General features: G+C 51.5%; 1 protein-coding gene across 1 annotated transcript; it reads left to right on the plus strand.

The window, feature by feature from the left end:
- Positions 1–734: 734 nt before the first annotated feature.
- On the plus strand, positions 735–21,529 carry GGT7 (gamma-glutamyltransferase 7). Its single transcript, XM_066330478.1, has 15 exons — positions 735–978; positions 3,709–3,935; positions 5,027–5,178; positions 6,390–6,501; positions 7,020–7,087; positions 7,824–7,897; positions 8,334–8,527; positions 10,597–10,684; positions 11,714–11,841; positions 14,087–14,175; positions 14,927–15,079; positions 15,571–15,688; positions 16,198–16,335; positions 17,288–17,387; positions 18,828–21,529. Exons 1-15 carry the CDS (start codon positions 792–794, stop codon positions 18,989–18,991), a joined length of 1,992 nt encoding a protein of 663 aa, XP_066186575.1. The 5' UTR covers positions 735–791; the 3' UTR covers positions 18,992–21,529.
- Positions 21,530–26,433: the final 4,904 nt, after the last annotated feature.

A 26,433-nucleotide genomic window follows, 5' to 3' on the forward strand; every position in this document is an offset into this window, starting at 1 on the left:
CCTGCCCCAGGCATGGCTGGCCCCTGTTTGTGCTCCCCCGGCTCTGTGCTGGCTCGCTGCGCTGCCCAGCAGCCCCAGCCCCTCCAGACGCCTCTGCTGGTGCTGCTGCAGCCCGGCCAGCTGCACCTGCACACGCCAACCCAAACCCAGCGTGCTGCGGAGGGTACCACGGTCTCCAGCTCTCATCCCAGAGCTGCCAGCGATTGAAGAAAGGCTCTGCCAGAGCAGACACCTGGCCGCTCTGGGGCAATGTCACAGCCTCTCCTGCTGATGGTCCCGCTGGGCGCTGGTGTCCCCTTGGCCCGTGACAAGGGGTGACGTGAGCCCCCCTGCTACGGGCTGGCTGGGGCAGCGACATTGTGTCCATGCACAGCCCCTGGAAAACTCTCCCAGCCTTCTGGAGGCGAGACCGAGGAATCTCGGATCCAGCTCCCCGGCGGCTTGGCCCGGAACACAAACCCGCCTGGCGCGGTGGGGCCGGGGCTGATCCCCCCTGTTTGGGTCAGGGACGAAGGAGAGCCGGGCCCGGCCCCTCCGCTCTGCCCCGACCGCTCCCGATGTCGGGTCCCGGTAGCGGCCGTGCCCGGCAGCAAGCGGGACAAACCCCGGCCGCCGTGCCGGCCCCGCCGGCGGAGCGGCCCGCAGCGCCCGGGCCCGGGGAGGAGCCGCCCCCGCCCGGCCCGGCCCCTTCCGGCGGCGCCGGGCTGCTCCGTGCGCCCGGGAGCCGTGGGCCCGGCTCGGCTGTGGGGCCCGGCTCGGCTCGGCGTGACCCGGTTCGGGGTGATCCGGCGATGGCGGTGCCGGCGGCGGCGGAGGCGGTGCCGGGCAGGCAGCGGGCCTTGGCCGCCGGCTCGCCCGTGGACTACATGAGCATCACCAGCTTCCCGCGGCTGCCCGAGGAGGAGACGAGCGGCGCGGCCGAGAGCGGCCTCCGCGCCCGCAAGGAGGAGGACGCGTTCCTGGGCGAGCAGGACACGGGTGAGGGGCGGCGGCAGAGCCCGCCCGCGGCCCCCGGCACCCCCCGGCCCTCGGCCCCGGCCCCGCCTTCACCCTGAGGGACGGAAGGCAGCCAGAGATCCAGGGGTTTGGCACAGAGCCTCCCAGGGCAGCCTGGACTGTGCGTTCTCCCACAGCCAGCTCGGCTTTCCAGCCTGGACCACTCGTGCATGGCCTCCTTGCATGCTCCTTGAGCATCTCTCCACCTGGTATGCTCCTTGAGCATCCCCCTACCCTGGGGTGCTCCTTGCATATCCCTCGGTCTGGGATGTTCCATCCCTCTGGTGCTCAGCTGGAATAAAGTCAGGTGATCATTTGATCTGTAAGAAAATCCTCTGCCTATTTTTAACTGATTGCTAACTCCTCCATAGTTGAGAGAAATGCTGGTTTTCCCCCATGTCACATTTCTTCAAGTGGTGTTGCCCTTCTCCCCTGGGGCTGGTTCCCAGTCCGGGTGCCTGTCAGACCCCGGGCCCAATTTTCCGCAGCCCCAGGCGCCCCTTGCCCTCTGCCCTGTCCCACCATGCCCACACGTGAAGCTCCCATTACCCGTTCCCTTCCTGTGCTCTCCTGACTGTCGAGGCAAAGCCACTGCCTGCGGGGGTGTGGGAACAGCTCTCCTGGAAGCACAAGGCCTTGTCACACACCCAGAATCTAGTGCAGTTTTGGCAGTGCCAATACCTGCAGGTGGAGTGGCTGGAATAGAGAGCTGCTGCTCTCCTGACACGTGTTGCCAGTGCACCTGCAAAGCCCACCAGCACCTCCAGTCTCTGCTTCTCCTCTGCAGCAGCTCCAGACATAAGGTGGCCCTGGTTTTCCAAAGCATTGGCACCCCCATAAAGCCACGTCTCCTTCACAGCCCCACAGAAGCCTAGTGGGACTTAGTGGCTTCTCTTTCAAAGCATGCATATTGATGGTGGGATGGGCAGCTGTGCAGGCTGCTTCTTGCTCCCCCTGCTCCCGAGTGACGCCTTCCCATCCCCACACCACAGCTCTGCTGTCCCTGTGCAACACCAGTGGTCACAGGGACTAAAAGTAGGATGTCTGTGGTAGAGAATGGAGGTACTTTGTCGTGGGAGGGCTGTGGTCTGCCCTCTTCCACAGCTGCTTCCTAGATATTCATGTCTCCTCGTGCTGGGCTGGCCTGTCACCAGAGCAGAGGGCTGATGTCCTAGAGGGATTGGGCAGAGGAATCCAGCTCACTCCTTGCTGTATCCCTGCAGGTGGGGCTGGGACCTCACTCAGGTGTGCCGGGGGCTGTATGTGACATCCCACCCCAATGGCAGCCCCTGCCAGGCCAGTTGGGGCCCCCACTGAGGCCAGCAGCCAGTCCTCCCACTCAGTCCAGCTCACTTAGACTAGAAGCCCATGAAGGGCTCAGTGTGTGCTCAGAGGCTCAGGCTGGAAAAGCTGACCCTTTCCCAGAGTCCCGCTCCTAAGCCACCACAGCACAAATGAGATTGAATTTACCCTGAATTTACCTGAGATATATTTACCCTGAATTTACCCTGAAGGGATCTCCTGGTTGTGGGAGTTTACTCCTGGTTGCAGCATCACTGAAATTAAAACTCCTTCCCTCCCTGGCCTCAGAAGAGCTGCAGCCAGGTCATGTTAATGCTGTGACAAGGGCTGGGCTGGCAGTGCCCATGGTGATATCACCTGCCAGAGCAGACAGACAGGCAGCTGATGGGAGATGTGGGCTTTCCTGCTCAGTCATCTCTCCTTTTCCAAACCCAGGAAACATCTGAATGGGGGGACAAGCTTCTCATCTTGTCTTTTCCACTTGATGCTCCTCTTTTTCCACTATGGATGCACCGAGTATTGCAGCCCCTGAAAAAATTCTTCCAGGAGCCCTGGATGATGCCCTGAGCTCCTTGGTCCCCTTCAGAGCCCGTGAGGGATGGGCACAACCTCACAGCTGCCCCGGCAACTCTGTGTGCATGGCAGCAATCGGGATGGGCAGGGCATCCTTAGTCGGTGTCCTCCCAGCACAAGGGCAGCCCCTGACACAGAGATTCAAGGCATCTTTCAGACCAAAAAAGAGACTTTTTCATCCTGCTGGGATCCAGCAAACCCCTGCCCCACTGTTTTGGCATCTTGGAGCCAGGTGTCCTGTGTGTGGCTTCATTTCACAGTGGGAAATCTGCCAGAGGAAGCAAGGAATTAAAGCAGAGTCCTTCCTGCAGCGGAGCGAGTGGATGTTCCAAGGTTTGCAGGTTTGCTCCTCTCTGCCCTCATTTCCCTAGAGGTATTTTCTGTGCCCAGGCCAAATGTTTTGCTTTACCTCTGTTTTGCTCAAGTGCTTTAGCTCAATCACAGCTCCAAGTAAAGCTGCTGCATCTTTTTTTTTCAGTCCCGTTGCATTTCAGAGACCTGTTTGCTGTGTTAAGAACCCCTCCAAATGGAGCATAGGAGTGGGCCTATCATTGAAGACTGATGAATGGACTGAAATGGAGTAAAATTCAAGAGGTTTTTGTCTCTCTTAATCTCCAGGGAAGTCAGTTTGGAATAACTAGAGCTAAAGAAAAGGATCAGTAAAATGACTCAAAGCAGTATCTGAGCCAGAAAGGCTTCTGAGAGCTGGGATCAATAGGGAAGGTGATAGCCAGGCTGGAAGGGGCTCAGTGTAATGTTAGTGCTGGGTAAACACTGCAATAAGAGCCCCAAGTTGCTCAATAACTCACACTTGTTTTTTCCCTGCTGCCCACAAAGACCCAGACTCCTTCCTGAAGTCTGCGCGTCTCCAGCGCCTGCCCTCGTCCTCCTCAGAGATGGGAAGCCAGGACGTGTCCCCTCTGCAGGAGACCAGCAGGGACCCCTTCTCAGGAGACTGCAGCTGCCAGCAGGATGGGCTGACCGTCATCATCACTGCCTGCCTGACCTTCGCCACAGGTGTCACTGTGGCCCTCATCATGCAGATCTATTTTGGGGACCCTCAGGTAAGACCAAACGGTGGCTTTATGGTTGAGTTTTTCTCCAAAGATTGGAGAGCTTTTTGACTTCCCTCCTGGTCAGCAGTTGAGCAAGAGGAGTACTGGCTGGTGTCAGTGAGGCCTTGGGTACTGTCTGCCCCTGGTTCCACCCGAAATTGGCTTGAAAGCCTTTTTCTGCACCTGGAGGTTGTATTTGGAGAGTCGAGCCAGACTCAGAACTTGCTGCATGGCCAGGGTGTGGGGGCCTGTGTCAGGCAGGTTTGGGGGTGCTGCTGGGGAGGGGGGACAGACAACTGTGGCTCCAGCTGTGGTTTGAGCCAGATGGGAGTGCTTTCAGAAAATAATCCTCAGTTAAACAGTAGGCGTCTTGTCCACTTGGACAGAGATTTATGGATTATGGGCATACATGCCCAGATTCACCTCTGGAAGATTCACCCAGGACCAGGTAGGGCAATAGCTGGAAACAGAGGTGAACCTCCTGCTAATCTGTCCCACAGCCTGATGTTAGATTGCAGAGCCAAGGCAGCATGGCCATGGGGTTGGATCCTCCTGCAGAACTTCTTCCAGGGTCACAGTCCGACGGGAGTCACCGTCATCATCTCCACATGCTGCCATGGCCCTTCTGTATTTGTATGTCCCCAGGCCACCCTGGCTCTTGTTGAGATGCTGCAGTTTGTGCCACAGGGATGAAATCAACTCTTTAAAATATCATATGATGGCATTAGCACAGCACTGGCACAAGGATGAGAACAAGCTGTGGTCATGGAGGTGTGCTGCATTCTTTGCAGCTGTATCCCCATTCCCAGTGACTGTCTGGCTGCAGCACTGGGACAGCTCTGGGTTTGTGAGGGGCAGAGGGAGATGTGGTCCCCAGCCTGGCACATGGAGTGTGGAAAGCTGTCTGAACTAGTGGCTGTGGCTACTGGCAGCTGCCCTGGATCAGGGACGTACCTGGGGACATACAGTTCCCACTGGCATTTGTTGGATCAGCCACGGCCCTAGCGCTGGAGGATTCAGGATTCAGGTGCCACATTGGTGGGTGCAGATGTGGGCAGTAGCAGCACCAGTGTCCAGCACAAGCCTCTCCTGTCCAGCAGCTGTTCCACCACGGTGCCGTGGTGACGGACGCCGCGCGCTGCACCGCGCTGGGCACCCACGTGCTGGCCAGGCACGGCTCCTCAGTGGACGCAGCCATCGCCTCGGCCCTGTGCGCCGGCATCGTCAACCCCCACGCCTCGGGGCTGGGAGGGTAAGTCTGGGGCACTGCCCCCTGCTCTTGTCTTCAGGTGTCCTCAAGGGAGTGGTTTCACAGAATTCCAGACTGGTTTGGGTTGGAGAGACCTTAAAGCCCATCCAGTTCCACCTCCTTCCGTGGCAGGGACACCTTCCATTATCCCAGGTTGTTCCAAGCCCCATCCAACCTGGCCTGGGACACGTCCAGGGATGGTGCAGCCTGCACCAGTTGCCTGGTGCCCCCACCACCTCCCCCTCAGACAGAGGATCTTCCATGGTATTTCTTCCAAATACCTGATATAAACCTGCCCTCTATCAGTGTAAAGCCATTGCCCCTTGTTCTGTCACTATCTGCCCTTGTAAAAAGTCCCTCTGCAGCTGAGAAATGCCTCCGTGGAAGGCTCAGGGTGTGGTGCCAGGGCTCTGACATCAGGCGGTGGATGTGTCCATGTCTGCCACAGTGACCCTTCCTGTGCACCGTGCTGTCAGCACAGGAAAGAGACCCCCTCCAGGCAGGGAAATCTGTTTCTGCTGTAGTGGCTGCAGGGAGCATCCAAGCCCCAGGGCTGCTGAGCCTTGCTGTGAGTGTGCCAGGAGCTACAAACACCCTGGGCTCAGTCCAGTGCTTTCAGAGCCTGAGTCCTGCCATCCACAAGCTCTGCTCCTGAGGCTCAAGTCCAAACCCAGCTCCAGGCAGCTGCCAGGGAGGGGTGGCCTTCTCCCAGCCCTCATACCCCGGGTGGCATCCAAGTGAGCCCGGTGCTCCTGGCTTCTCTGCAGGAGGGCTCAGGAGCATTGCATAAACCAAAGCCACCTGATCACTGCTCCGGCTGCACCACGCATTACTGCTGTAAGCAAACACCCTCTTTTGTTGCAAAACTGCTCAGATTATAAAGAAAATCCCAGATGGTCCCAGCCTGGCAGTGGAACAGAGCCAGCAGCTCCCTGGCCAGGCAGGCAGGGACTGCTGTAGCCTCACCAAGGCTCAGAACAGGGGTGCCTGTTGGTCCCACACCAACCCTGCCTTGGTTGTCCTAGTGTGTGCCCTAGGGAAGGACAGAAGCATTCCCTGCTCCTCCAGCCGCCCCGGGGCCCTGCTGGGGCTGGTGACCTGCCACAGCACCGCTTGTCATGCTGGACCGGCCCTGGCCCCAGTGCCCCCAAGCTACAGGGCAGAGGCTGCTGCAGGAGCAGCCGGCTCCACGTCCTCACCCTGTCTCGCCGCAGGGGCGGGGTAATGCTGGTCCACGATATCCGCAAGAACAGGAGCTGGGTGATCGACTTCCGTGAGGTGGCTCCTCTGGGCATCCTACTGGAAGGGGACCTGCAGGACACCAAGGTGAGAACCAGTATCCCACAGCCATTGCCTCCAGGGCTGTTGTCTCCAGCTCTCCTCCCTCCAACTTTCAGGCTGAGGGGCAGATGCCCAGCAAAGCAACAAGAGGTCTCTCATCATAGGAGATCCTGGGCCCTACAGACATGGGGAATCTAGGGAAAACACTTTATCAGTCCCAAAATACCTGCAGAGCTTTGGGGAGTAAAAAGGCACATCTCTGTGGCAGCAGGGTGCTGGGAGTACAAGAGCCCCAGGAAGGAGCATAATCCCAGCTTGTTCTGCTGAGTTATGTCTCCTGACCAAACTGCATTGAGAACAAGACTGAATTTGCCTTTCTCTTTCCAAAACCTTTTATTCTGTGGTAAAGTATGTTGCTGCAGACCTCTTCCCCTCTCCTAACTCTGCAGATAGCTCAGAAGTAAACATGACTTGCAGCTCCTTGACTTGCAATTGGGGACCGTGTCCCATGTCTTCATGGAAAGGAGACTACTCTCTTCCTTTTTTTCCTTCCTATTTTACAGCCAGGTCTGCTCGTGGGGGTGCCAGGCATGATCCAAGGAATGCACCAGGCACACCAGTTACATGGCAGGTAAGACATCAGAATGGCACAGGCTGTGTCCTGGGGTCCCCGTGGAAGCTGGAAGCACACAAGCCCTTGTCATCAGGCCATGTTCTCAACCACTAGTCAAAACCATTAGCTAATGGAGGCTTGCACTGAAAGAGTTTTTGTTGTTTTTGTTGTTGTTGTTGTTGGTTTGGGGTTTTTTTTGTTTTGGTGAGGGTTGTTTGTTTGTTTGTTTGTTTGTTTGTTTTGGGTTTTTTTTTTTTTTTTTCTATTTCATGTACAAAAGAAAAAATTCAGCTTTGTCAAGTTTTTTGCAAAGTGAAATTTTGGCTAAGAAGATGTACAATAAATATTCTTTTAGAGGTGCAGCATATTGCCTTTGCATGTCTGTGCATTTTCATTCTCTCTTTATCTGGATCCTAATAGGTGTGCCTGTCCTTGGTGCTCTGTTGGGATATGGAGAGATCTGAATTACTTGCTCAGGACCAGAGCCTAGCCTGAGATTTTGCTGCTGAGATGCCCCTTCCCCCATCCATGCACTGCCATTCCTCTCTGGTTCACATCCTTGGGACACTGAGATGATCTTAAGGAAAAACACAAGCACTGAAAGCTCAGTGCTCCTTTTGGCCACTGCTGGCCCCACAGCCTGGTATTCCAGGAGCCCCTGACCACAGAGCCGAGCCCTGTGCTTGCTCCTCAACCCCCTGCCCCACTGCACCCCTTCAAGGCCCATTTCTCCTTGTCCTCTCTCCTTTGGCAGGCTCCCGTGGTCCGAGCTGCTGAGCCTCACGGCCGATGTCGCCCAGAATGGCTTTAATGTCACTCATGACCTGGGTGAGTACCTGGTGGGCAGCTGCCCAGGGCAGTTCACTGTGCAAGGCAGCTGGGGATGCAGGGGATTAGTCATAGGAAATCAGGGCTTTGTGGACCTGGAGATGGATGGCATTGGGAGCTGAGCAATGCGTCAGCCACAGTCTGCTAGGGGACAGCATGGTGGCAGCTAAACAGGAGCCGTTTGCCGTGGCTGGGCAGAGCCAGGGCAGAGTAGCCATACTGGGCACTGCCCAGGGTTAGGCAGGGAAGAGTGCTAGAGTTTCTTTAGGTTTCTTTTCCAGTTCCAAAGGACCCATGATCCAGTTCCCCTCTAGTTTTGCAATAGGGCAGAGGCAGCAGCAGGCCTCCAACATCCCCGTCAGGTGCACAGTGACTCCAGGTCCTTTGCGCCTTCCTGACCCCTGCTTTTTCTGGCCCTTCCCCTTCTCACCTGCAGCCAAAGCCCTGAGTGAACTGAAAGAGCTGAACTACTCTGACCGGTTCCGTGAGCTCTTCCTGCCGGCTGGGCAGCCCCTATTGCCTGGGATGTTTGTGCGGCGCCCGGACCTCGCGGCCGTGCTGCAGCTGCTGGGGGCAGAAGGGGTGTCAGCCTTCTACAGCGGAAACCTGACCCAGGAGATGATCTCCGAGGTGAGCCAGGACTGCCCCTGTCACCTGCTGGCCTGGGGCTGCCACCTGCTCAAGGTGATAAACTGGAGATAAGTCAAGTGCCAGCACAATGATGGGGACAGATGCTTCCTTTTCCTTTCCTGTCTCTGCAGTGGTGTAAGTGACACACAGGCCATTCCCACAGTGTACAAGAAGTAAAACCTTCATTTCTTCTATAACCAGGACAGTCTGGAAGGAAAACAAAAATCAGTTTAGGCTCTGGGCTCTGTTCATTTGGATGCCAAAGCCTTTTCCCCCAGAATGATAAGCTGTTGAGAAACAAGTTCTTGTGGTTAATGGGACTGTAGGATACAGACTCCAGGAAGATGGTTAAAAAAAACAACCGTGAGTCTTGTAAGCAGAGGATTAGAAAGGCTTGGTCCCACTTGGGGTTGCCCTAGTTTAACTCCAATTAGACATGCTCTGGAAAAATAATCAGAACAGACAAACTAATTCTGGTGAAAAAAGCCCCAACAAACCATAGCAACTTTTATATCTGTGGAGCCTGCAGATGGGGTAGTTGGGGCACTGTTAGTTGAGACACCGTGGTTCAAATGATGCTCTTTTGATAGCTCATCAAGAATCTGCAATGTGTTCATTCTACTCAAGCCTCAGACATCTGTGGACTCTGTGTTTGGAAATCTACAGTTCACCTGTAGTATAGCAGAGGTGAAGGATGAAGGGCAGGGAGAGTCCCAAGCTTGTGAGCATCTCCACAGCTAAACTCCACTTTGTCACTGTGTTCCCCTGACCTGAGGACTGCCACAGGGAAGCACAAATTCCCTGTTGAGGAGCAAGGCCTAGGGTTGCCACATCAAAGACCCTGACAAGCTCTGGGATCCAGTGCACAATTTCAGCTTTGGTTGCAGAGTAAAGTGCTGCCTTCACAAAGTGTTTATTGTTCCACCAGATGGAGGGCATCCATCTGGTAAAATCAAGAATAGCTTCAAAACACCCATTTTTTTCTTCCAGGCACAGTAAATATAGTGTTCTCTGGGGAATTTGAGATGTCTGCAGCGTGTGGCTGACTGGGGCTTCTTCCTCTTTCTCTGCTTCTTGTGCCCCATTCCCTACTGGCTGGGTCTAGGGAGCCTGGTACTGGCTCAGCACAGCCCTGTGGTTCAACCAGCCTTTTCTCTGGGAAGTAAACAGGGATCCCAAATAGGAGAGACATCTTTAGCCTTGGGGTTGTTTGATATTCTGGCCCCACAGCATGCCCTGCATTGGCTGTCCTGCTCCAGTGATTCATTCAGTTTTGTCAGAAAAAGAGTTTTTCTACCAAGGAAGCTGGCTGGGTTAGAGATCAGAGCATGCAGACATCCCAACAATCCCACCCTCTCCCTGAGAGCATTGTCCAAACACTCGTGGAGTTCTGGCAGCCTCGGGGCTGTGCCCATTCCTTGGGGGGCCTGGGCAGTGCCCACCACCATCTGATGGTCCTTCCTCATCTTCATCATGACACAAGCAGAGAAGACATGCTGTGGAGGAAATAGCCCATCTTTCCTGTGTTCATGAAAATTACCAACCCTGGTACATTGTACCTCTCACAGGAATCTTACAGGAAGACCAAGGCTACAGCAGGCCCACTGTCAGCTGAAATAATTTCAAATAGAGTGGGAGCAGTGATTTTTTTAGTTGAGATTTCTAGTGATGGCCAGCTGCTGCACCCAGGCTCCTTGTTTCTTGGATCCATAATCCTGGCAGTATTCAGTACCCCTAAACACATTCCTGTTTGCCAGCCAGAGCAGGGAAGGCTGCAGGGCAGGGCAAATCCCCATCTTCCTGGGCAGACAAAATGTCCTGGGAGCATCCCTGGGGTGGGTGAGGTTTTAGAGGTGAGTGCAGAGCCTTCCTGCAATGCTGAACAGTGAGCCAGGTCACCAGGGCTGTGAAAACGCAGATTTCCAGGGTATCCTAAGGAACCTGGCACTTGGCTTAGGAACCTCAATGGAATGCATTTGACAGTGAGGGGTGTGTTCCCCTGGGCCAGCACGAGGAGCAGAGAGCCTTGGCCCAGCCTGCTGAGTGTGCACTGCTTTGCTCTTGTGCAGGTCCACAACTACGGAGGAGTCTTGGTGGAGGAAGATTTCAGCAACTACAGTGCAACTGTAGAGGAGCCTGTGCACACAATCTATCGAGGTATACCCTCACCCATTGCCATGCAGCTCCAGGGGGAAGTTTTCTTCACCTTGCAAGGGGTGGCAACAGCATTGAACAAGAGTTGAAATCAAAGCTATGCTGAAATGTCTGCAGAAAGGCCTTCCAGGGAGCTTCCTGCTCTTCCCTGCTGACACTGATACGTCATGGGTGGTTCAGGAGATTTTCAGCACTTTGAAATATTTTTCCCTTGAAAGTCTAAAGATGCAACATGGTCATATTTTGATGCAATGTCTCAATAAAAACTGGACTTACAGATGAAGACAGTTCACAAAGGGAAAAAAGCTAACTTTATGCAAGAAGTTTCTAAAATGTCATGCTTTTCTAGCAGTCCCTGTATTTACCCTCCTTATAGCTGTAATGTTGCAAACCCATTTTTTAGGTGGCCTTCCAGTATGCAAAAGGAGTTTGTAAAAATGAGGAAAGTGACTTTTAACATGGGTAGATACTGACAGGACAAGGCGAGTAACTTCAGACTAAAAGAGAAAAGATTTAGATTAGATGTTAGGAAGCAATTTCTCCCTGTGAGAGTGGTGAGGCCCTGGCACAGGGTGCCCAGAGAAGCTGTGGCTGCCCCATCCCTGGAACTGTCCAAGGGCAGGTTGAATGGGGCTTGGAGCAGACTGGGATAGTGGAAGGTGTCCCTGTCCATGGCATGGGTTGGGACTGGATGACTCCTAAGGTCTTTCCAACCTAAACCATTCTGGTTTTCTATGATAATATCTCCATTCTTCCATAATGCAGTCTGGAAAACAGCAGACAACCAATAAGAACTGAATTTCAGAGGCGAAAAAGCATCCCTGTTTGGGCTTCCTTCATACTTCATGAAGAAACAGAAAGATACAACAAGGATATTCTGGGAAACCTTTCTCAAATCATGTTGCTTTCTATTATTTCCTCTCAAATCTGGAAGTATTTCCCTGTCCTCAAGAACACTGACTCATGGGCGAGTGTTCTCACTGGATGGTATCTGACAAAAGCAGCTTCATTCCTCCTTTCTTCCCTCCACAGGGCACCTTGTTTTCACCCCCCCAGCTCCACATGCAGGTCCTGCACTGATCACAGCACTGAATATCCTCGAGGGCTTTAACATCACACGGCAAGGATCCAGAGGGAATGTCTTGCACTGGATGACAGAGGTAAGAGGAGGTTCAATGTTTGGCTGAATTGCTTGTGCTGCTAGAGAATGATTTATTTATTTTGTGGCTGTACAAAAATGTTTGTAGGTTATTTCCAGAGGAGAATGAGCAAAGAGACTGCTAAAGTGTATAACCGCACAGTGCTGCTGTCTCAGAGGCTGAGCACGATGTTTCCTGCTTAGGAAGAGCTTTTTCAGAACAAACTGTGGCTTTGTCCATTTATTGTAAACAGTAATTTCTGCAGAATGACCCCACAGCACCTGAGGGTGGTCCCATCAAGTTCCTCCATCTCTTAGCTCCAGTGGCCCTAGCAAATGCAGAGCACCCGAGGGCACTACAAAGTGTGCTGCATAAAAAGCCTCTACTCGGTGATGACAAGGAAAACTGACCAATATTTCACTTCACATTTAAAAAAAAGTTTACATTTTGCCCACCTCCTGATCTCTGAGGTCCAAAATTTTTTCAGTATTTAGAACTGTCCTGCCAAAATATTACAGCTTCTGAGGAGGTTGAGCAAGTGCTTTGTCTCCTGCTCTGTAAGCAGAGTTGTGCTCTTAGATGCTCCACAGATCCACAGATGGGGTTTATGAGTTGGAAATTTACAGATCCACAGCTGGGCTTTATGATCTGGGAATTTTAATTGAGGATTTAATTACATCCTTGTAATGGGTGCTTGGAATGGAGCCTGGAGGTGCTGCATTACACACTGTGCAGAGGCACAGGAGGTTGAGTCACCTGAGTCATTTTTGAACTCTCTTCAGGACTCTCTGGGTGAATCTATTTGCTCTGCTGAGAGTTTCACCTGTTGGTGAAATCTCCAGCTCCAAGGCAGTCACTTCTGTGTTGTCCAGAACATGTGGCTGAGGTTCAGTGCTAGGCCAGCAGGTATCCAGCCCTGGGACAACCAAGACCAAGATGTCCTTAAGCTCCAGGGTGGACATGCTCTGCGTGTTTCCATGGAGCTCTTCCCTGGCCTGCAAGCCCTTGTCCCCACTGACACGGTGTGGTGGTCAGGACACTGCTCCATGGAAATGCTGCCTTCTCCAGAGGTTTGTCACCTTCTGCTCTCCATACAGTTGATAACCAAGGTGAAGCTGTTGCTGTGTGGCACATTCCAGACCAGCAGTCGCATCTCACTGGCTGCCTGCAGGGGACTGGACTGTTCTGAATGCTGAATGACCATGGCAGGACCTGCAAGCTGAATGTTGGGTGTGTTTCTGCTTGGCACAGGCTGGCTTGGCTGAAGAGCAGCTCTCTCTCCCCTCGTGGCTCTGCCCAGGGCTGGATAAACCATGTCCTTTCAAATTGCATCTTCCCATTTTCAATGGACTGGCTCAGGCAGGATTCTGCATGTTTGAGAAACCGGATCCTTTCCTCCTTTTGCACTGTCATTCCCCAATGTGTGCTAGGACTGATGCTTTCTGTTCAGACCCTTTGGATGGTTTACAGCCAGGAGCTGGGCAGCAGCTGGCGAGCAGAACAGCTCATTTCTGCTCAGCATTGGTGCTGGCCCAGCAGAGCTGGGATCCAGAGGCAGCAGTGAGCCCAGCACCCACTGTCCCATTAGGATTCAGTCTGGTCTCTGCTGTGGTGACCACTCAGGAATGGAAAGAGAAAGTAAATGGCATCCTGGAGACCCTGTCTGCCAGCTGGTAATGAAGCTGAACCACTGAGCTGGACATCACCCCCTGCCAGGGATGTTGCACTTGTGGCTTCCCACTCCCAGAGGGCAGGGTTAGATGGGATGTAGGGAAGAAGTTCTTCCCTGTGAGAATGGTGAGCTGCTGGCAGAGGTTGCCCAGAGAAGCTGTGGCTACCAGATCCCTGGAAGCATTCAAGACCAGGTTGGAGAAACGTGGGAAGGTGTCCCTGTCTGTGGCAGGGGGTTGGAATGTGATGAGCTTTAAGGTCCTTTCCAACTCCAACCATTTTGTGAATCTATGGTTATACAAATGCTGCTGGATTCACTTGGCTCCTCCAGAACAGTTTGCCATGCTGGACTGAGGCTTTTTGGTTCCCATATTCACATGTGGCAGCCCTTTGCACTGAGGTATTCCCAGAACCCAGACTTCAGGTAATTTTTCTTCATAAGCTTTAGCTGGCACACCGGGACACCAGATACTTCTTCTAGTTTGGAGTATCAGAAGTTGTATTTCCAAGGCCACATAAATGTTTTTCCTGGAGCTTCCCCCCTCTTTTCCTCTCCTTTTCTTCCTCTTCTCCTGTCTTTCCTTTCTTTCTATAGACACTAAAAATAGCCCTGAGTCTGGCGAGCAACCTGGGAGACCCATCTGGTGATGTGTCTGTCACTCACACAGCAGAAGGCATGGTGAGGTATGTCTGAGGAGGAAATGCATGGTGACAGTTGCAGGATATGTGGGTTGGATATCATTCCTGGGTTTGCTGTGCCCTGAGCTTTTTCTCCTTCTGTTTTATGAAGGAAAGGTCAGACCCTGAGCGTCCTCCCAGAGCTCATTCTTTCACAAGGATCACAGCTGATACCACAGGGCTCTGGGGATGGGTGACAGGATGTCCTCACTCACAGGTTTCCTGGATCCAGCTTGACGTTGAGGGTTTCTCCCACTTTGCCACACCTCTAAACCTTCCCTTTGAGCGGGTCAGACTAACAGCCATCCCTGTGGGCATGGCCACATGTGCCACTTCTGCCTACCCCTGCCCCACTGTGGGGCTCAGGGCCTTGCAGAACAGCCAGATGTGCAGGAGAGGCCAGGCCTGGTGTTTCAGCCCAGCCTCCCACCTCAGAGCCAGGTTGGTGACTGGGCTGGGCCTGACTTGTCCTGCTGAAGACTGGCGTTCAGCTGGGGTTGTCACCTTGGCCATTGGGGTGGGTTCAGTCCTGGTGGGGGCTAACAGGTGAGGGTAGACAGAGCCTTTGGAGGTTCATGGCAGACTGAGCCACCTTGTCACCCCTTCCTTCCTTCCTTCCCTGGGGTGAAAACCAAAACAATTGGTCCTTGTGCAGCCCCTCGGGGACACCCAGCCGTAGCTGTGTAGAGTCACCAGGTCACGTCCAGCTCCCCAAGCTCATGGCTTGCTTTCCTCTCTCTGTCCCTCCCTGCTGAAGTAAATCAGAAGCCAGTTCCCTGCGCCAGCTGATCAATGACTCCCAGTCCCTGCCATCAGACCTCCGTGTGCCTCACTCCCCCCTGGAGAGTGGGACTGCTGCCAGCCAGGTCCTGGTCATGGGCCCTGATGACTTCATCGTCGCCATGGTGAGGTAAAGGATTGGCCTCTTCTCTCCACAGTGAGCCCAGAGTGGGAGCAAGGAGGAGGGAGTAGGTTCAGCAGAACAGGATGGGACCAGACCAGAAGCAGCCAGGCTGCTGTGTCCCCATCAGTCCTGCAGCAGAGGAATGGGAGAGATGGGGCTGAGATGTGTGGGTGCTGCTCTGCCCTGTGCAGTCTTAGAGCCCTCTGACAATGAAACATGGCTGGAGTATCTGCTCCCTGGGGGGAGAGGTGATGGCAAATGTAGGACTGATGGAGGCAGATCCATCACAGCAAAGGGAATCCTCAAACATGGGGAGGGACAGAGCGGCTGTGGCATACGTGGCTCCTAAGTGCATGGAAACTGTCTCTCCTCAATCTCATCAGCCCTAGAGAACTACCAAGGAATCTATCAAGACAAGGTGGCACAGAAAGTTGGAGCCCTGAAAGCCTCAAATCTCTGGGATGATTTTTATGAAATTTCTTTGTGTTTCTTTTCAGCTCTTTGAATCGTCCCTTTGGCAGTGGAATAGTAACACCCTCTGGAATCCTCCTGAACAGCCAGATGTTGGACTTCTCCTGGCAAAATAAAACAATGAACCACTCCATTCCCAGGCTGGTAATGAATGACATGACAAATTCTTTATTTACCATTTTTTTTCCCAATTTTATTCTCATCTTCACAATAGGGAACCTATTTAATGCCTTATTAATAACAGCCTGTAGAAAGCTGCTATTTTTTATTATATGAGCCACTGAAAGTGAGAAAACAGAGGGCTCCATGTCCCTCAGTTATTATTACAATCCAGAATTATCAAACAACAGTTACCTACTTTCCCTGCAGCCCAGATGCACTTTGAGTAGCAGTGTGGACTTGTATTAAGCACTCTCTTAGTGAATTGTTGCTCTGCAGGTTAAAAAGTAACAGATAGCAGGAAAAGTGTCTTCAGGTCATGGAAAGAAACAAATACAGACCTGTGCTGCAGCTTCCAGTGCTGCCTTATGCATTGTAAAACAACCCCACTTTGCTAGAGTGGTTCTTTGGAGGAGGGTGATGAGCTCCATGTTCCTTCTGTGGGAGAGCTGGCTTGTTGACACTTTTTTTGTGTGACTTTTCTTCAACTGCAGCAAAACCTCATTCAGCCTCAGAAGCGGCCACGGTCCTTCCTGCTGCCCACCATTGTGAGGCCCTCCCAGGGGATGTGTGGCACCTACCTGTGCCTGGGAGCCAACAACGGGGACAGAGCCCTGAGCAGCATCGTCCAGGTCAGTGCCACGTCCTCCCAGAGCAGCTGCTCTGCTCAAGGCTCAGTAGGGTCCTCTCCTTTCCCTTTCTAATTGTCCCAGACTGGGTCAAAAACGGTGGACACAGGTTACTGGTTCAATCTTTTTTGTCACCATTTCCACACTTTGGTTATTTCAAATCTCTAAGGGTTACCAGTTTACTTTTCTTTTGCCTTTGCTGGTGGAACCATTCATAATTGTAGAGGAGAAGCAAAATCTATAATGGCTTTTGTCATTCTAATACTTGTTCAAAACTCATCTTAAGGATGATTAAGAAAAAAAGGAGCATCTTGTAATTCAGAGAATTGCAGGAAACTGGCAGGCCTTTAGCCCTTTTCCACATGAAAAGCTCCTTTTAGGGCATTTCCAACTGAATTCTTCCAGCTTAACACTGAATATATATTGGGCAGTCCCTGTTAATTTATGATTTGTAACAAAGTACTTGCCAATAGCTTGATTGCATGTACAGCAGTAATGGATTGCTGAAGAGAAAAGCCCAAGAAGGGCTCCCGGTTTCCTTACCTTTTGGAAAGCATTATTCGGAGCAAAACTAAAGCCAAGAACTGCTTCCTCGTGCTTTGTTTGGAGAAGTCACATGCTGAGCTTTTGGCTGTAACAAACACTTCTTTAGAGCTTACATCATGTTCCAGACACACAGCTCCACTACTTTAGCAGGAACTATGTGACAAAAAGCCCATGCTATCCTGAAAATGTCCTGCTTTACAAGCAACAATATACAGGCCATATTCCAAGGAATCCTTAATGTGTGCACACCCTTGCAGTAGTTCATGCAGTTTAGTAAATGGTTCAAAATCTCCTTTGCCTGCTGCATGTGCAGATGTTGGAGCCACCAATTTGGGGTATGCTCAGGAAGTTCGCTTCTCCTATTCCCATCACTTTTTTTTATTATTGAGGATAATTTGTTCTCTTGCAGGTTTTGGTAAATGTTTTAACGTTTAACAAGAATCTGAGTGAAAGTTTGGCACTTGGTCGACTTCACCCCCAGCTTCAGTCCAACACCTTGCAGGTTGACAGTGAGTATGGGCACTGGGTGGCGTGCAACCTACAAATCAAGCAAGTTTAGGAAAAGAGCAGGATTTTCCTAGCACACTGCAAAGGAAGCACCACAGGTCACCATGTTCTAGGGTCCCCAGGGGTGTGGTTTTGGGGAGGACAAAAATCAGAATTCAATTCCTTCAAAGCTTGGAGCCTTTGCTGAGCCATGACCTTTCCCTCTTGTCCTGGAAATGCTTCCTGACCCCTCCAGCACCACTTCTCCAAGCTCTTCCAGGTGCTTCTCCCCAACCCTCCATCTGTCCCAGCTCATCTCCTGGTAGTAGCCTTGTCCTGTCCTTAAATCCTTCTGGAGATCAGATGGCATGGACAATATCAAAATCAACAAGACTGCAGCCTCAGCTTCACCCTGACATGTGCTCAAAGCTTCCTGCACTTTATTCCCCCTGACATAAATGATATTCCTTCACTTTTCCCTTAATTCCAGCAAGTGGGAAAGAGGCAAGGCTTATAGCAAGGCCTGTAGCTTGACAGTGCTGAAAACACAGCATCAGTGCCAGCACTCTGCAGTCTGTACTGTCAGCTCCTGTCCTTGTTACTGTAAGTCTTGGTCTATTTGGTGTTTTTCACACAGCCCCAAACTTCACCAGAGCAAACCATAAATGAATTTTGGTTCTTATTCCACATGAAATAGCCAGGCTTTCTGGGCTTTCCCATTTCAGAGGAAAATCTAAAAAGGATCTATCCTGCAGTGTGCCCTGCAGACTTGGAAGCTAAAATGGAATTAAATCTAAAACTTCAGAAGGTCCTAGTTTGTGAGTTTGGACGTTTGGCATCAACAAGATACATGTTAGGACACAACATATAAAGTTTAAATACCAGTGGGGTTTCCACTCCCTGCTCCATTTGTCCAACTGCACCCCCAGTCCCAGGGCCTTGGGCTCTTCTACTCATGCAGAAATTACAAACCATCAAATGAACCAAATAAAAGCAGAAGAGCAGCAACCGGAGGTACATACACGTCTGGAAGATTAAGAAATATGTGCAGAGGAAGCTGGGAGGCTTAGCACAAACTTTATTATTAGGCAACTTGTTTTACTGTTGTTTGTTTTGAGCTCTCTTGCATCTTATTTTGACTAATAATTGTTAATACTCTTATTTGCAACTAAGAGTGCGCACTGCCTCATGTTCTCTAAGAATAACTACAATTGGTGTCAGTCACATATCTTCCCCTTCATCCCAAGAGGACAATCTTCCACATCCTTTAATGGTGTTGTAAATCCTCCCATAGCCCATGGCACAAAGCAGTGGCCCCTGGCCCTTAGCTTGCCCAGCTGGAACCTTCTGAGGGGGCTGCAGGCAGATTCCCCCCACTGCAGACCTCAGCAGTGTTAGACAGACCTTTGCATCGAAGGCAACATTGGTTTCAGTCACCAGCTCCTCTTTTCAAATCCTTGCAGGTGAGTTTCCTGAAGAAGATATTGAATTTCTTGTAGCCAGTGGCCATCAGGTGGACAAAGTCCCAGTGGTGTCCCTGGTTCATGGGGCCAGGAGAACCAACAGTTTCATCATTGGCCTGAAGGACCCCAGGAGTGCAGATGCTGCTGGAGCCACGATCTTGTAGCAGCTCCCAGGTGCCGTGTTCTGTGACCAAGGCTGGTGCTGACACACAACCCCAGTGATGTGCATGTTCTGAAGTGGCCCCTTCTCCAGCCCTGCACACTGCTGGGAAGATGTTCTGCTGCACTCCCCACCCTGACAGCACCAGAGGAGTTGGCAGCACCAACGCCCAGCTCTCTTTTTATTTTTCAATGATTTTGATTGCAAGCAGCCCCATCCTTGTTACAGGCAGAAGCCACTTTCTTTTTGGCAGTCTTGCTAATAGTTCAGTCTTTCCAAAGGCCAGTTCTAGCCAGCGTCTTACTTTTAGGGATCAGGAACTTGAGCAAGGGGAAGAACAGTTGCTGCTGCTGATGTTATTAATGATGATGATTACCCTCATCTCCATGTCTTTCCCAAGTTCCTTCTTTGCCTCCAGTGTAAGCCAGTAATTAACACATCCTGATGTAGTGTTTGTAGGTGCCTGCAGTTGGAATACTGGGGAGTCCTCTAATACTCCATCTGGGCCAGCTGATTTTTACTAGCATGCAGCATCCCAGGGAAGTTCCTATACTCACATCACTACATACCTTGAATTTTGGCAGTAAATATTTTGAATCCAGCTGCTCCGCAGACTCACTGGCAGTCTGATTTTGTAACCAGAGCAAGGGTTTTCAACAGCGCTAACAACTTCCTCTAACAACTTGTGCACGCCCCCAGCAGCTTTTTTTCAACCTCCTCACTGGTGAATTTCAGATTAATGGTAACAGGTTTGACTTTCTTAGACGCTTTTTGGAGATGTCATAGCAATTCTCACAGAGTTGTGAAAAACCACAGATCATGGACTGAAGACCACATGGAGTGCATTTGGGTGGGTTCAGAGCTTTCCTTCCACTGCCTTATCTCAGTCAGTTCCAAAAGCCTGGGTCATTCCTGCAGAGAGACTTGGGAATATCTGCAGGCTGAATTAATGACTGTACCTTAGTTGTATGGTTTAGTCCTTGTGAATTAACTGGAAAAGTTGAAGAGAGTGAGAGAAAAAGTACAAACCAAACACTACTGAGATAATTTTCTGTCCACAGCATGTGGTGAAAATAAAAGAATGCTCTTGCATTTCGTGTCTGAAATTGAGAAGGGAAGAATACCTCAGCTGACATTAGCACCAGGTCATTCAGCCCTCATTTGGACCTTTCTTGCGCTTTTTGCTCGCGAGTTAGAGACACTTGGCACTAAAAAATCCAGAGTTTGATAATTTTCTGTGGTAAAAAATGTAATGTTTTCCTTCATGGTGCAAATGCACCCATGGCCACTGTACATATTATATATGTATGTCTGCTTATGGTTGTTTTGCTCTTTGATTTGATGATCACACCACTCACCCCGACCTTCCTCTCCAGGCACTCTGTGACACCCTGTTTGTGCCACCCTCTGGCACACAGTGCCATGGGCTGGTTTTGGGGTAGTCAGGGCCACAGGGCAGATAATTGGACTAATTGTTCCTGCCACCCAAGAGCGAAGGAACTCAGAAGACCCCAGTGAAGCATATGGGCTGAGTGAGAACAGAGGTGTTTTCATGTTCTGCTGAAGTGCAGCCACCCGTGAGAGAAGCACAGCAGCTCCCACTGACAGGACCATCAGCAGCTTTTTCTGTTCCAAGTGCATCTGTACCCTCAGCTGGGATGGGAGAAGCACAGTGTTGTATCTGCAACGTGTTCTGTGCCACCAAGAAGAAACTTTCTTCACCACACCACAGGGACACCAAATTTATTTGTTTATTTCTCCATCATCAGCACTGGAGTTGCTGATGGGTGCAGCCCAAGGATGGAGGGTTCATAAACGTGTCTTGGAGCAGACCTCTCCAGGTTCCACAGGAAGGGAAGGAAGCAGTTTCAAGGGTTGAACCTCTCTGGAGATGATCTGGGGGTTTCTGGTCTGTCCCAGCCCAGATCTGTCCCTCAGGCATAGAGGTTCTCTATGAGCAGCTGCAAAATACGTGGTCAAGTCACTGTCAGTGCAGGACTTTGCATGAAATGTCACAAAACACTTTGAAAGATGAAATTCGTTATTAACTGAATTCACCAACTTCTGATGCTGGATAGTGTGTATATTTTTGGGAGTAAAAGGTCTTGATTCAAAAGGGCACTCCTATGTCCCAAAGTACAATTTCACAGCAATTATCCGGAATCTTAAAATAAAGCATATTCCAACATGTTCTGCTGGAACATGACCTGCATTGCAAAACAAAGAGATAACTGAAAATTGGAAGATGAGACCTATGCCGCTAGGTTTCAGCTAAGAGAAGTAAAGGTATTCTAAATTATTTCCTTTTTTTTTTTCTGTTTAAAAGCAGAATCAGTATAGCACAGATGTATCCAACATAGACACCTTTAATCTGCTAATTGGCCTAGTGTCTCTAGTGTTTTGAGCCCATCTGTTGTGATCTGATGATCACATCTAATGAATTTAAGATCTGATAAATTTAACATGAGGTACCAAGAAATACCTGATGTTTCCCTCGGTACAGGTGAGATGGACATTGTGAAATAAAGGACTGTATTGCAGAGATGTGTATGTGCAGAGTACCTGTGCTGATTTTAGCCTAGCTCTTGCAGGCATCTGACAGCTCTGAAGCAGAGTTTGTCCTCAAACTTTGTCATGGAAGTGTCAGTGAGGAGTTCAGAACAGAAAATGCAAAGAGACTGAGAAAAAACATAACGATTTAAAAAGGAACAAAATAAACACACAAAAAAGTAAATACATTTTTTAAAGCCTTTACTAAATGTGACAAATTATGATCTGGAATGTGGCCAGCTTGTTTCTGCCCAGGTTTGCAGTACTCCGTGTCAATGTGCGCTGGTTTCACATGAGAATAAGCTAGAGCCAGGCTCTGCCACTAAGTGTCAGCAGTTTATCCATGTTTCTCCCAAGGGCCGAATGCCCCTCTCGAGCACAGGTGACAAACTGCCCGGTGGCTTTGGGCACTGCTGCTCACCCGGGAGCAGCCAGAGGAGGCCGAGGCAGGGGCCGGCACCGCCGTCCTGCAGCGCGGGGATGAGGATGCTCTGGGGTTTGGGCTGTGCCGTTCTGTATCCGCCGCTGCCCCGTGGGCGCCCAGACATGGGGAGGGCTGGAGCCTGCCTTGCTGCCAGCGCTCCGGGAGGGCAGAGGCTGCCGGGGTGGTCACGGTGCTCAGTCACGGCTGGTGTGGACAAGGGACCCCTGGGCACGGCTGTGGGAGCTGCTGAGGAGCGGCCCTGGGCACGGCGGTTGTTGCTGCACTCCAGCAGCTCCAGCGGCGTGTCCGTCCCCGGGGCAGCGGGCACTGCCCGGGGCAGGGCAGGGCCCAGAGCAGCCACTGCTGCCGGAGCTGGGGCAGCACGTTCGGGTCCCCCGTCTCCAGGGGTGATGACCAGCGTCCTGCAGCTCTGCCAGTGTCACCCTGAGGAGTCCCTCAGCTGGAGCAGCAAGTCTGAAAGTGCCACTGAGTGTCGGCTGGCCGGGTCACCCTCGGGGTACCCGCTGGAGACTGCCCAAGTCATCTCAGAGCCTCCTTCCACTGCTGCCCAACTCGACAGGGCTGATCGGGGAGAAACAGGGGAGTCAGGCCTCGGTAAACACTCTGAGGGGAAACCCGCATCTTTTATGAATATCAAAACCACTGAGGGGTTGGTAAAATTTTGCAAAGAATCAGATGGAGCAAGATCTCCTGTAGCACCTTGGTGTTTCCAGCGGTTTTGGAAAGCTCTTCCATACTTCAGTGATGGGAATTGGCACCTAGCCAGGGAAAGGAAAGCTCTGAGAGGCAGAGCTGGTTTCAGAGAGGCAGGACACCGTTAAGAATGAAGCACACTTGTGCGGGGGGCAGGTGGACTAGGAGCACCAAGGCACTGGCACAGTGACCTTGAAGGGCTCTCCAGTGGTCACAGCATTTTTGGTGCAGATTGTCCTGGCAAAGCTGAGCCTGGCTGCCTGTGGGGAGCATTCCGTGTTACAACAGCTCCTGGGCAGCCACGGACCTTTACCCACCAGGACTGTTCCTGGCCCAGCCAAGACTCCCCACACAGAAGGTTCCACCTTTCCATATCCTCGGAGTAGAGGAGAAGAGATTAACTCCTGTGTAACCCAGCCTTGCCTATCACATCTGTGGCCAGCTGCTCACCTCTCTCTTTCTCACCACACTCACAGTTTAACAAAACATCAGATCCAAAGTGATAGTGACTGCAATTTAACAGATCTCCCTTCCTTCTAAGTGCATTGTATTAGTGTTAGAGGCGAAATTATTTGTTCAAGCCATTTTTCTGTGTAATAACTGCCATTTGAAAATACTGCCATATAAAAATGCGTGTAAATAAACTCACAGTTTTGGTTGTCATGGTATCAAATGCATTTGTGTTCTGTTGTGGACAATGAGGCAGCTCAAACACTTGTCTCTGCTGCAGGTAGCTCTCCTTTGCTGCAGGTGTTGTGGTATCACTCTGTGTCATTGTTTGGCAGCAAAGCTTCAGCATCCCAAACCAGCCGAGGGTCTGCTCCTGGATGAGTTCCACAATCCCAGAATGGCTTGGGTTGTAGGGGACCGTAGAGATTATCCAGTTACAGCCCCTGCCCTGGGCAGGGACACCTTCCACTATCCCACATTGCTCCAGGCCCTGTCCAACCTGGCCTTGGGCACTTTCAGGGATGGGGCAGCCACAACTTCTCCTGTGTTGTTTATGCTGTACAGAGCCTGGGCAATACCCAGGAACACCCAAGGCTGTGTAGTAAGCTCAGCTCTGGAGACCAGCCTGCAGCAGACTTTGCTGCAGGGAGTGGTGTGGCAGGTCTGGAGCAGTCCCATGTTTCTTCCCTCTTGCCCCTCCACATCACATTATTCCCTTTTCCCCAATGCCAACAGATGCCAAGGCCACCTGAGGGTCCTTTAACTGTTGGTCTTCAGCAGAGATGCCGCAAAAAGGTCTTTGGTTGTGTTCTGTCACCCTGGTGACCCTTTAGCTCCACTTTCTCTTTGCTTCCTTACCCTTGTAACAAGGTTATTTTAACAGAATTTGGGTTAATTTTAGTTATGTGGAGACTGAGCCAGTTCTGGTCTTTCCCAACGAGGAGCAGAAGCATCAGAAGCCATAGGAAGCAGCGTGCTCTGAAGAGTGAAGTGGATATACAAGCCTCAGGCTGCTAAGGAAAGGAGGGCTTGTTTGCAAACTCTTTGTGATTAGGCACAGGGAAGTTGTCTGTGTGGGATCTCTCAAGCCCAGAACAGAAAGTCACAGCACCTGGATGGCTTGAGCAGATCTTGGTGGGGCACCTCAGTATTGCTCCTCCAGAAAAGTCAGGTTTTGGAAAATAGCATTTGGGCTGTTCTTGTTTGCTGAGGGATTTGGGACATGCCTGGTATTAATGTGCATAATACAGATAAAACCAAGCAAGCCAAGAATCCTGAGGGACAATCTGGCAGGACAAGCACACCAACAGGAGTTGGGAAGTTTTTAGGAAGCAGCGCTGTAATGTCTCTGTGCTGGAGGGATGCCTTTTGGCGAAGATGAGGCTGGAGGAAGAAGTTCAGTGAAGCTGGTTTAGGAAGAGTCTCATGAAACAAGGAAAACATGAAGTCATGTGGGGAAGAAAGGTTAATTCTTGGTACCAAAGCTTTTTCTCTCAGCTTCCTTGTGTTTCCAGCCAGTCCCAAAATCCAGGAGCAGAGCTAGCAAAGCCTGGGAATCATTCACAAGAAGGAAGTGGAAACTCCAAGAGATGATAGAATGTTCTTCTTTCCCACCACTGGGACTGATCCCATCTCTTCTGACCTGACATCCCAGAGGGTTTTGGGGGGCTTTACCCCTGTCTTGGCACTCTGGAGAAGTGCTGGAGTTGCTCCCCAGAGACTGTGGAAGACATAAGAAAGCATGAGCAGAATACTCCTTGAGTGATGGATTCCTCACCCTCTGCCAGCAGGGAGCCTGGGAGCTGCACACGCAGAGGAGAGCAGCAATGTGGCTGCAGCTCTGCACACACTGACCAGATTTAATGCTCAGGATAAGTCCTATACTAACCATGATGTTAATTATTCTGTTTTTCTGGATTTTGTGGAATGCAATTATATGTGAATATATTAAAAAGGATTTTTCTCTATGTTGCAAGCTATAGTGCCTGATGAAATGTGGGTTTGTTGCATTTAAAAGGTTTTAAAAAAGAAAAAAAAAATCCTTTTTTCATGTTTATCCAGCAGTATTCCACATGAAGCCAAAGGTGGCTGTGAAGGCTGGCTCCAGCTGTACACACTCTCCTGAAACCCCTCCTCAAGCCCCTGAACCTCAAGCTACTGAATCACACGGACTTTTGCAGGAACAGAGTCTTTATTTTTCCCATAAAGGACTTTTGATTGTTTTCCTACCCTGAAATAGAAATTGCCACGTGTGTCATTTCTTCCCCAGTGCCAGGCAAGAGCTTTCTGCCCAGAGCAAAGATGGGCAGGAAAGCAGACATTTCAGAGGGTTTGTATTAATCACTTCTCTTATTCATAAAGGATGTAGGAAGAGACCAACCCATGGGCTGTGCACCCTGTGAGCGTCCCTTCACCTGTGTCCCTGTGTGCTGAGAGGACATTTTAGGGATCTAGCATTGTCTCCCTGGGGATTTGGGGCCCGTGGGCCTGTTCGTTAAACACATCAATGGACTTTTAATGAAAATTCAGCGCTGTGGCCTTTGCTGATTCCATACTAGGTCACTCCCTGGCCTCTTCACCATCTCCCCATTGGCAAAATGAAAGTATAATCCAGTGATATTCAAAGAGTCTGAAACCTTTGGATGAAACATTCTGAATTAAAATTCATCCGATTTAAAAATCTAATTTCCGGGAAATTTCCTATAAAGGCCCCAATTATTCTTTTTTCTTCAGCTTCATCCGGCAGATCCTTTGCCCCCATCCCCATTAGCAGCCTCCGCCGCGGGTACCTCGGCGGGTAAGGGGCGCACGGCTGTCCCCCGCTGTCCCCGGGGTCCCCGTGTCCTCCCGCTGTTCCCCGCTGTCCCCGTGTCCCCCGCTGTCCCCGCTGTCTCCCCGCTGTCCTCGCTGTCCCCGCTGTCTCCCCGCTGTCTCCCCGCTGTCCCCGTGTCCCCCGCTGTCTCCCCGCTGTCCCCGCTGTCCCCGCGGTCCCCGCTGTCTCCCCGCTGTCCCCGTGTCCCCGCTGTCTCCCCGCTGTCCCCGTGTTCCCCGCTGTCTCCCCGCTGTCCCCGGGTCCCCCGCTGTCCCCGCTGTCTCCCCGCTGTCTCCCCGCTGTCCCCGCTGTCTCCCCGCTCTCTCCCCGCTGTCCCCGCTGTCTCCCCGCTGTCCCCGCTCTCTCCCCGCTGTCCCCGCTGTCCCCGCTGTCCCCGCTGTCCCCGCTGTCTCCCCGCTGTCCCCGCTGTCTCCCCGCTCTCTCCCCGCTGTCCCCGCTGTCCCCGTGTCCCCGCTCTCTCCCCGCTGTCCCCGCT

The sequence above is a fragment of the Sylvia atricapilla genome, chromosome 16 (assembly GCF_009819655.1).
Source record: "Sylvia atricapilla isolate bSylAtr1 chromosome 16, bSylAtr1.pri, whole genome shotgun sequence".
NCBI classification, from domain to species: domain Eukaryota; kingdom Metazoa; phylum Chordata; class Aves; order Passeriformes; family Sylviidae; genus Sylvia; species Sylvia atricapilla.

Excerpts from the sequence above, each read along its gene's own strand:
- GGT7 (XM_066330478.1), top strand. The coding sequence starts at position 792 with ATGGCGGTGCCGGCGGCGGCGGAGGCGGTGCCGGGCAGGCAGCGGGCC. Across the intron at positions 14,176-14,926 it reads ACAGCAGAAGGCATGGTGAG|TAAATCAGAAGCCAGTTCCC; the intron begins GTATGTCTGAGG and ends TCCCTGCTGAAG. Across the intron at positions 17,388-18,827 it reads CAACACCTTGCAGGTTGACA|GTGAGTTTCCTGAAGAAGAT; the intron begins GTGAGTATGGGC and ends AAATCCTTGCAG.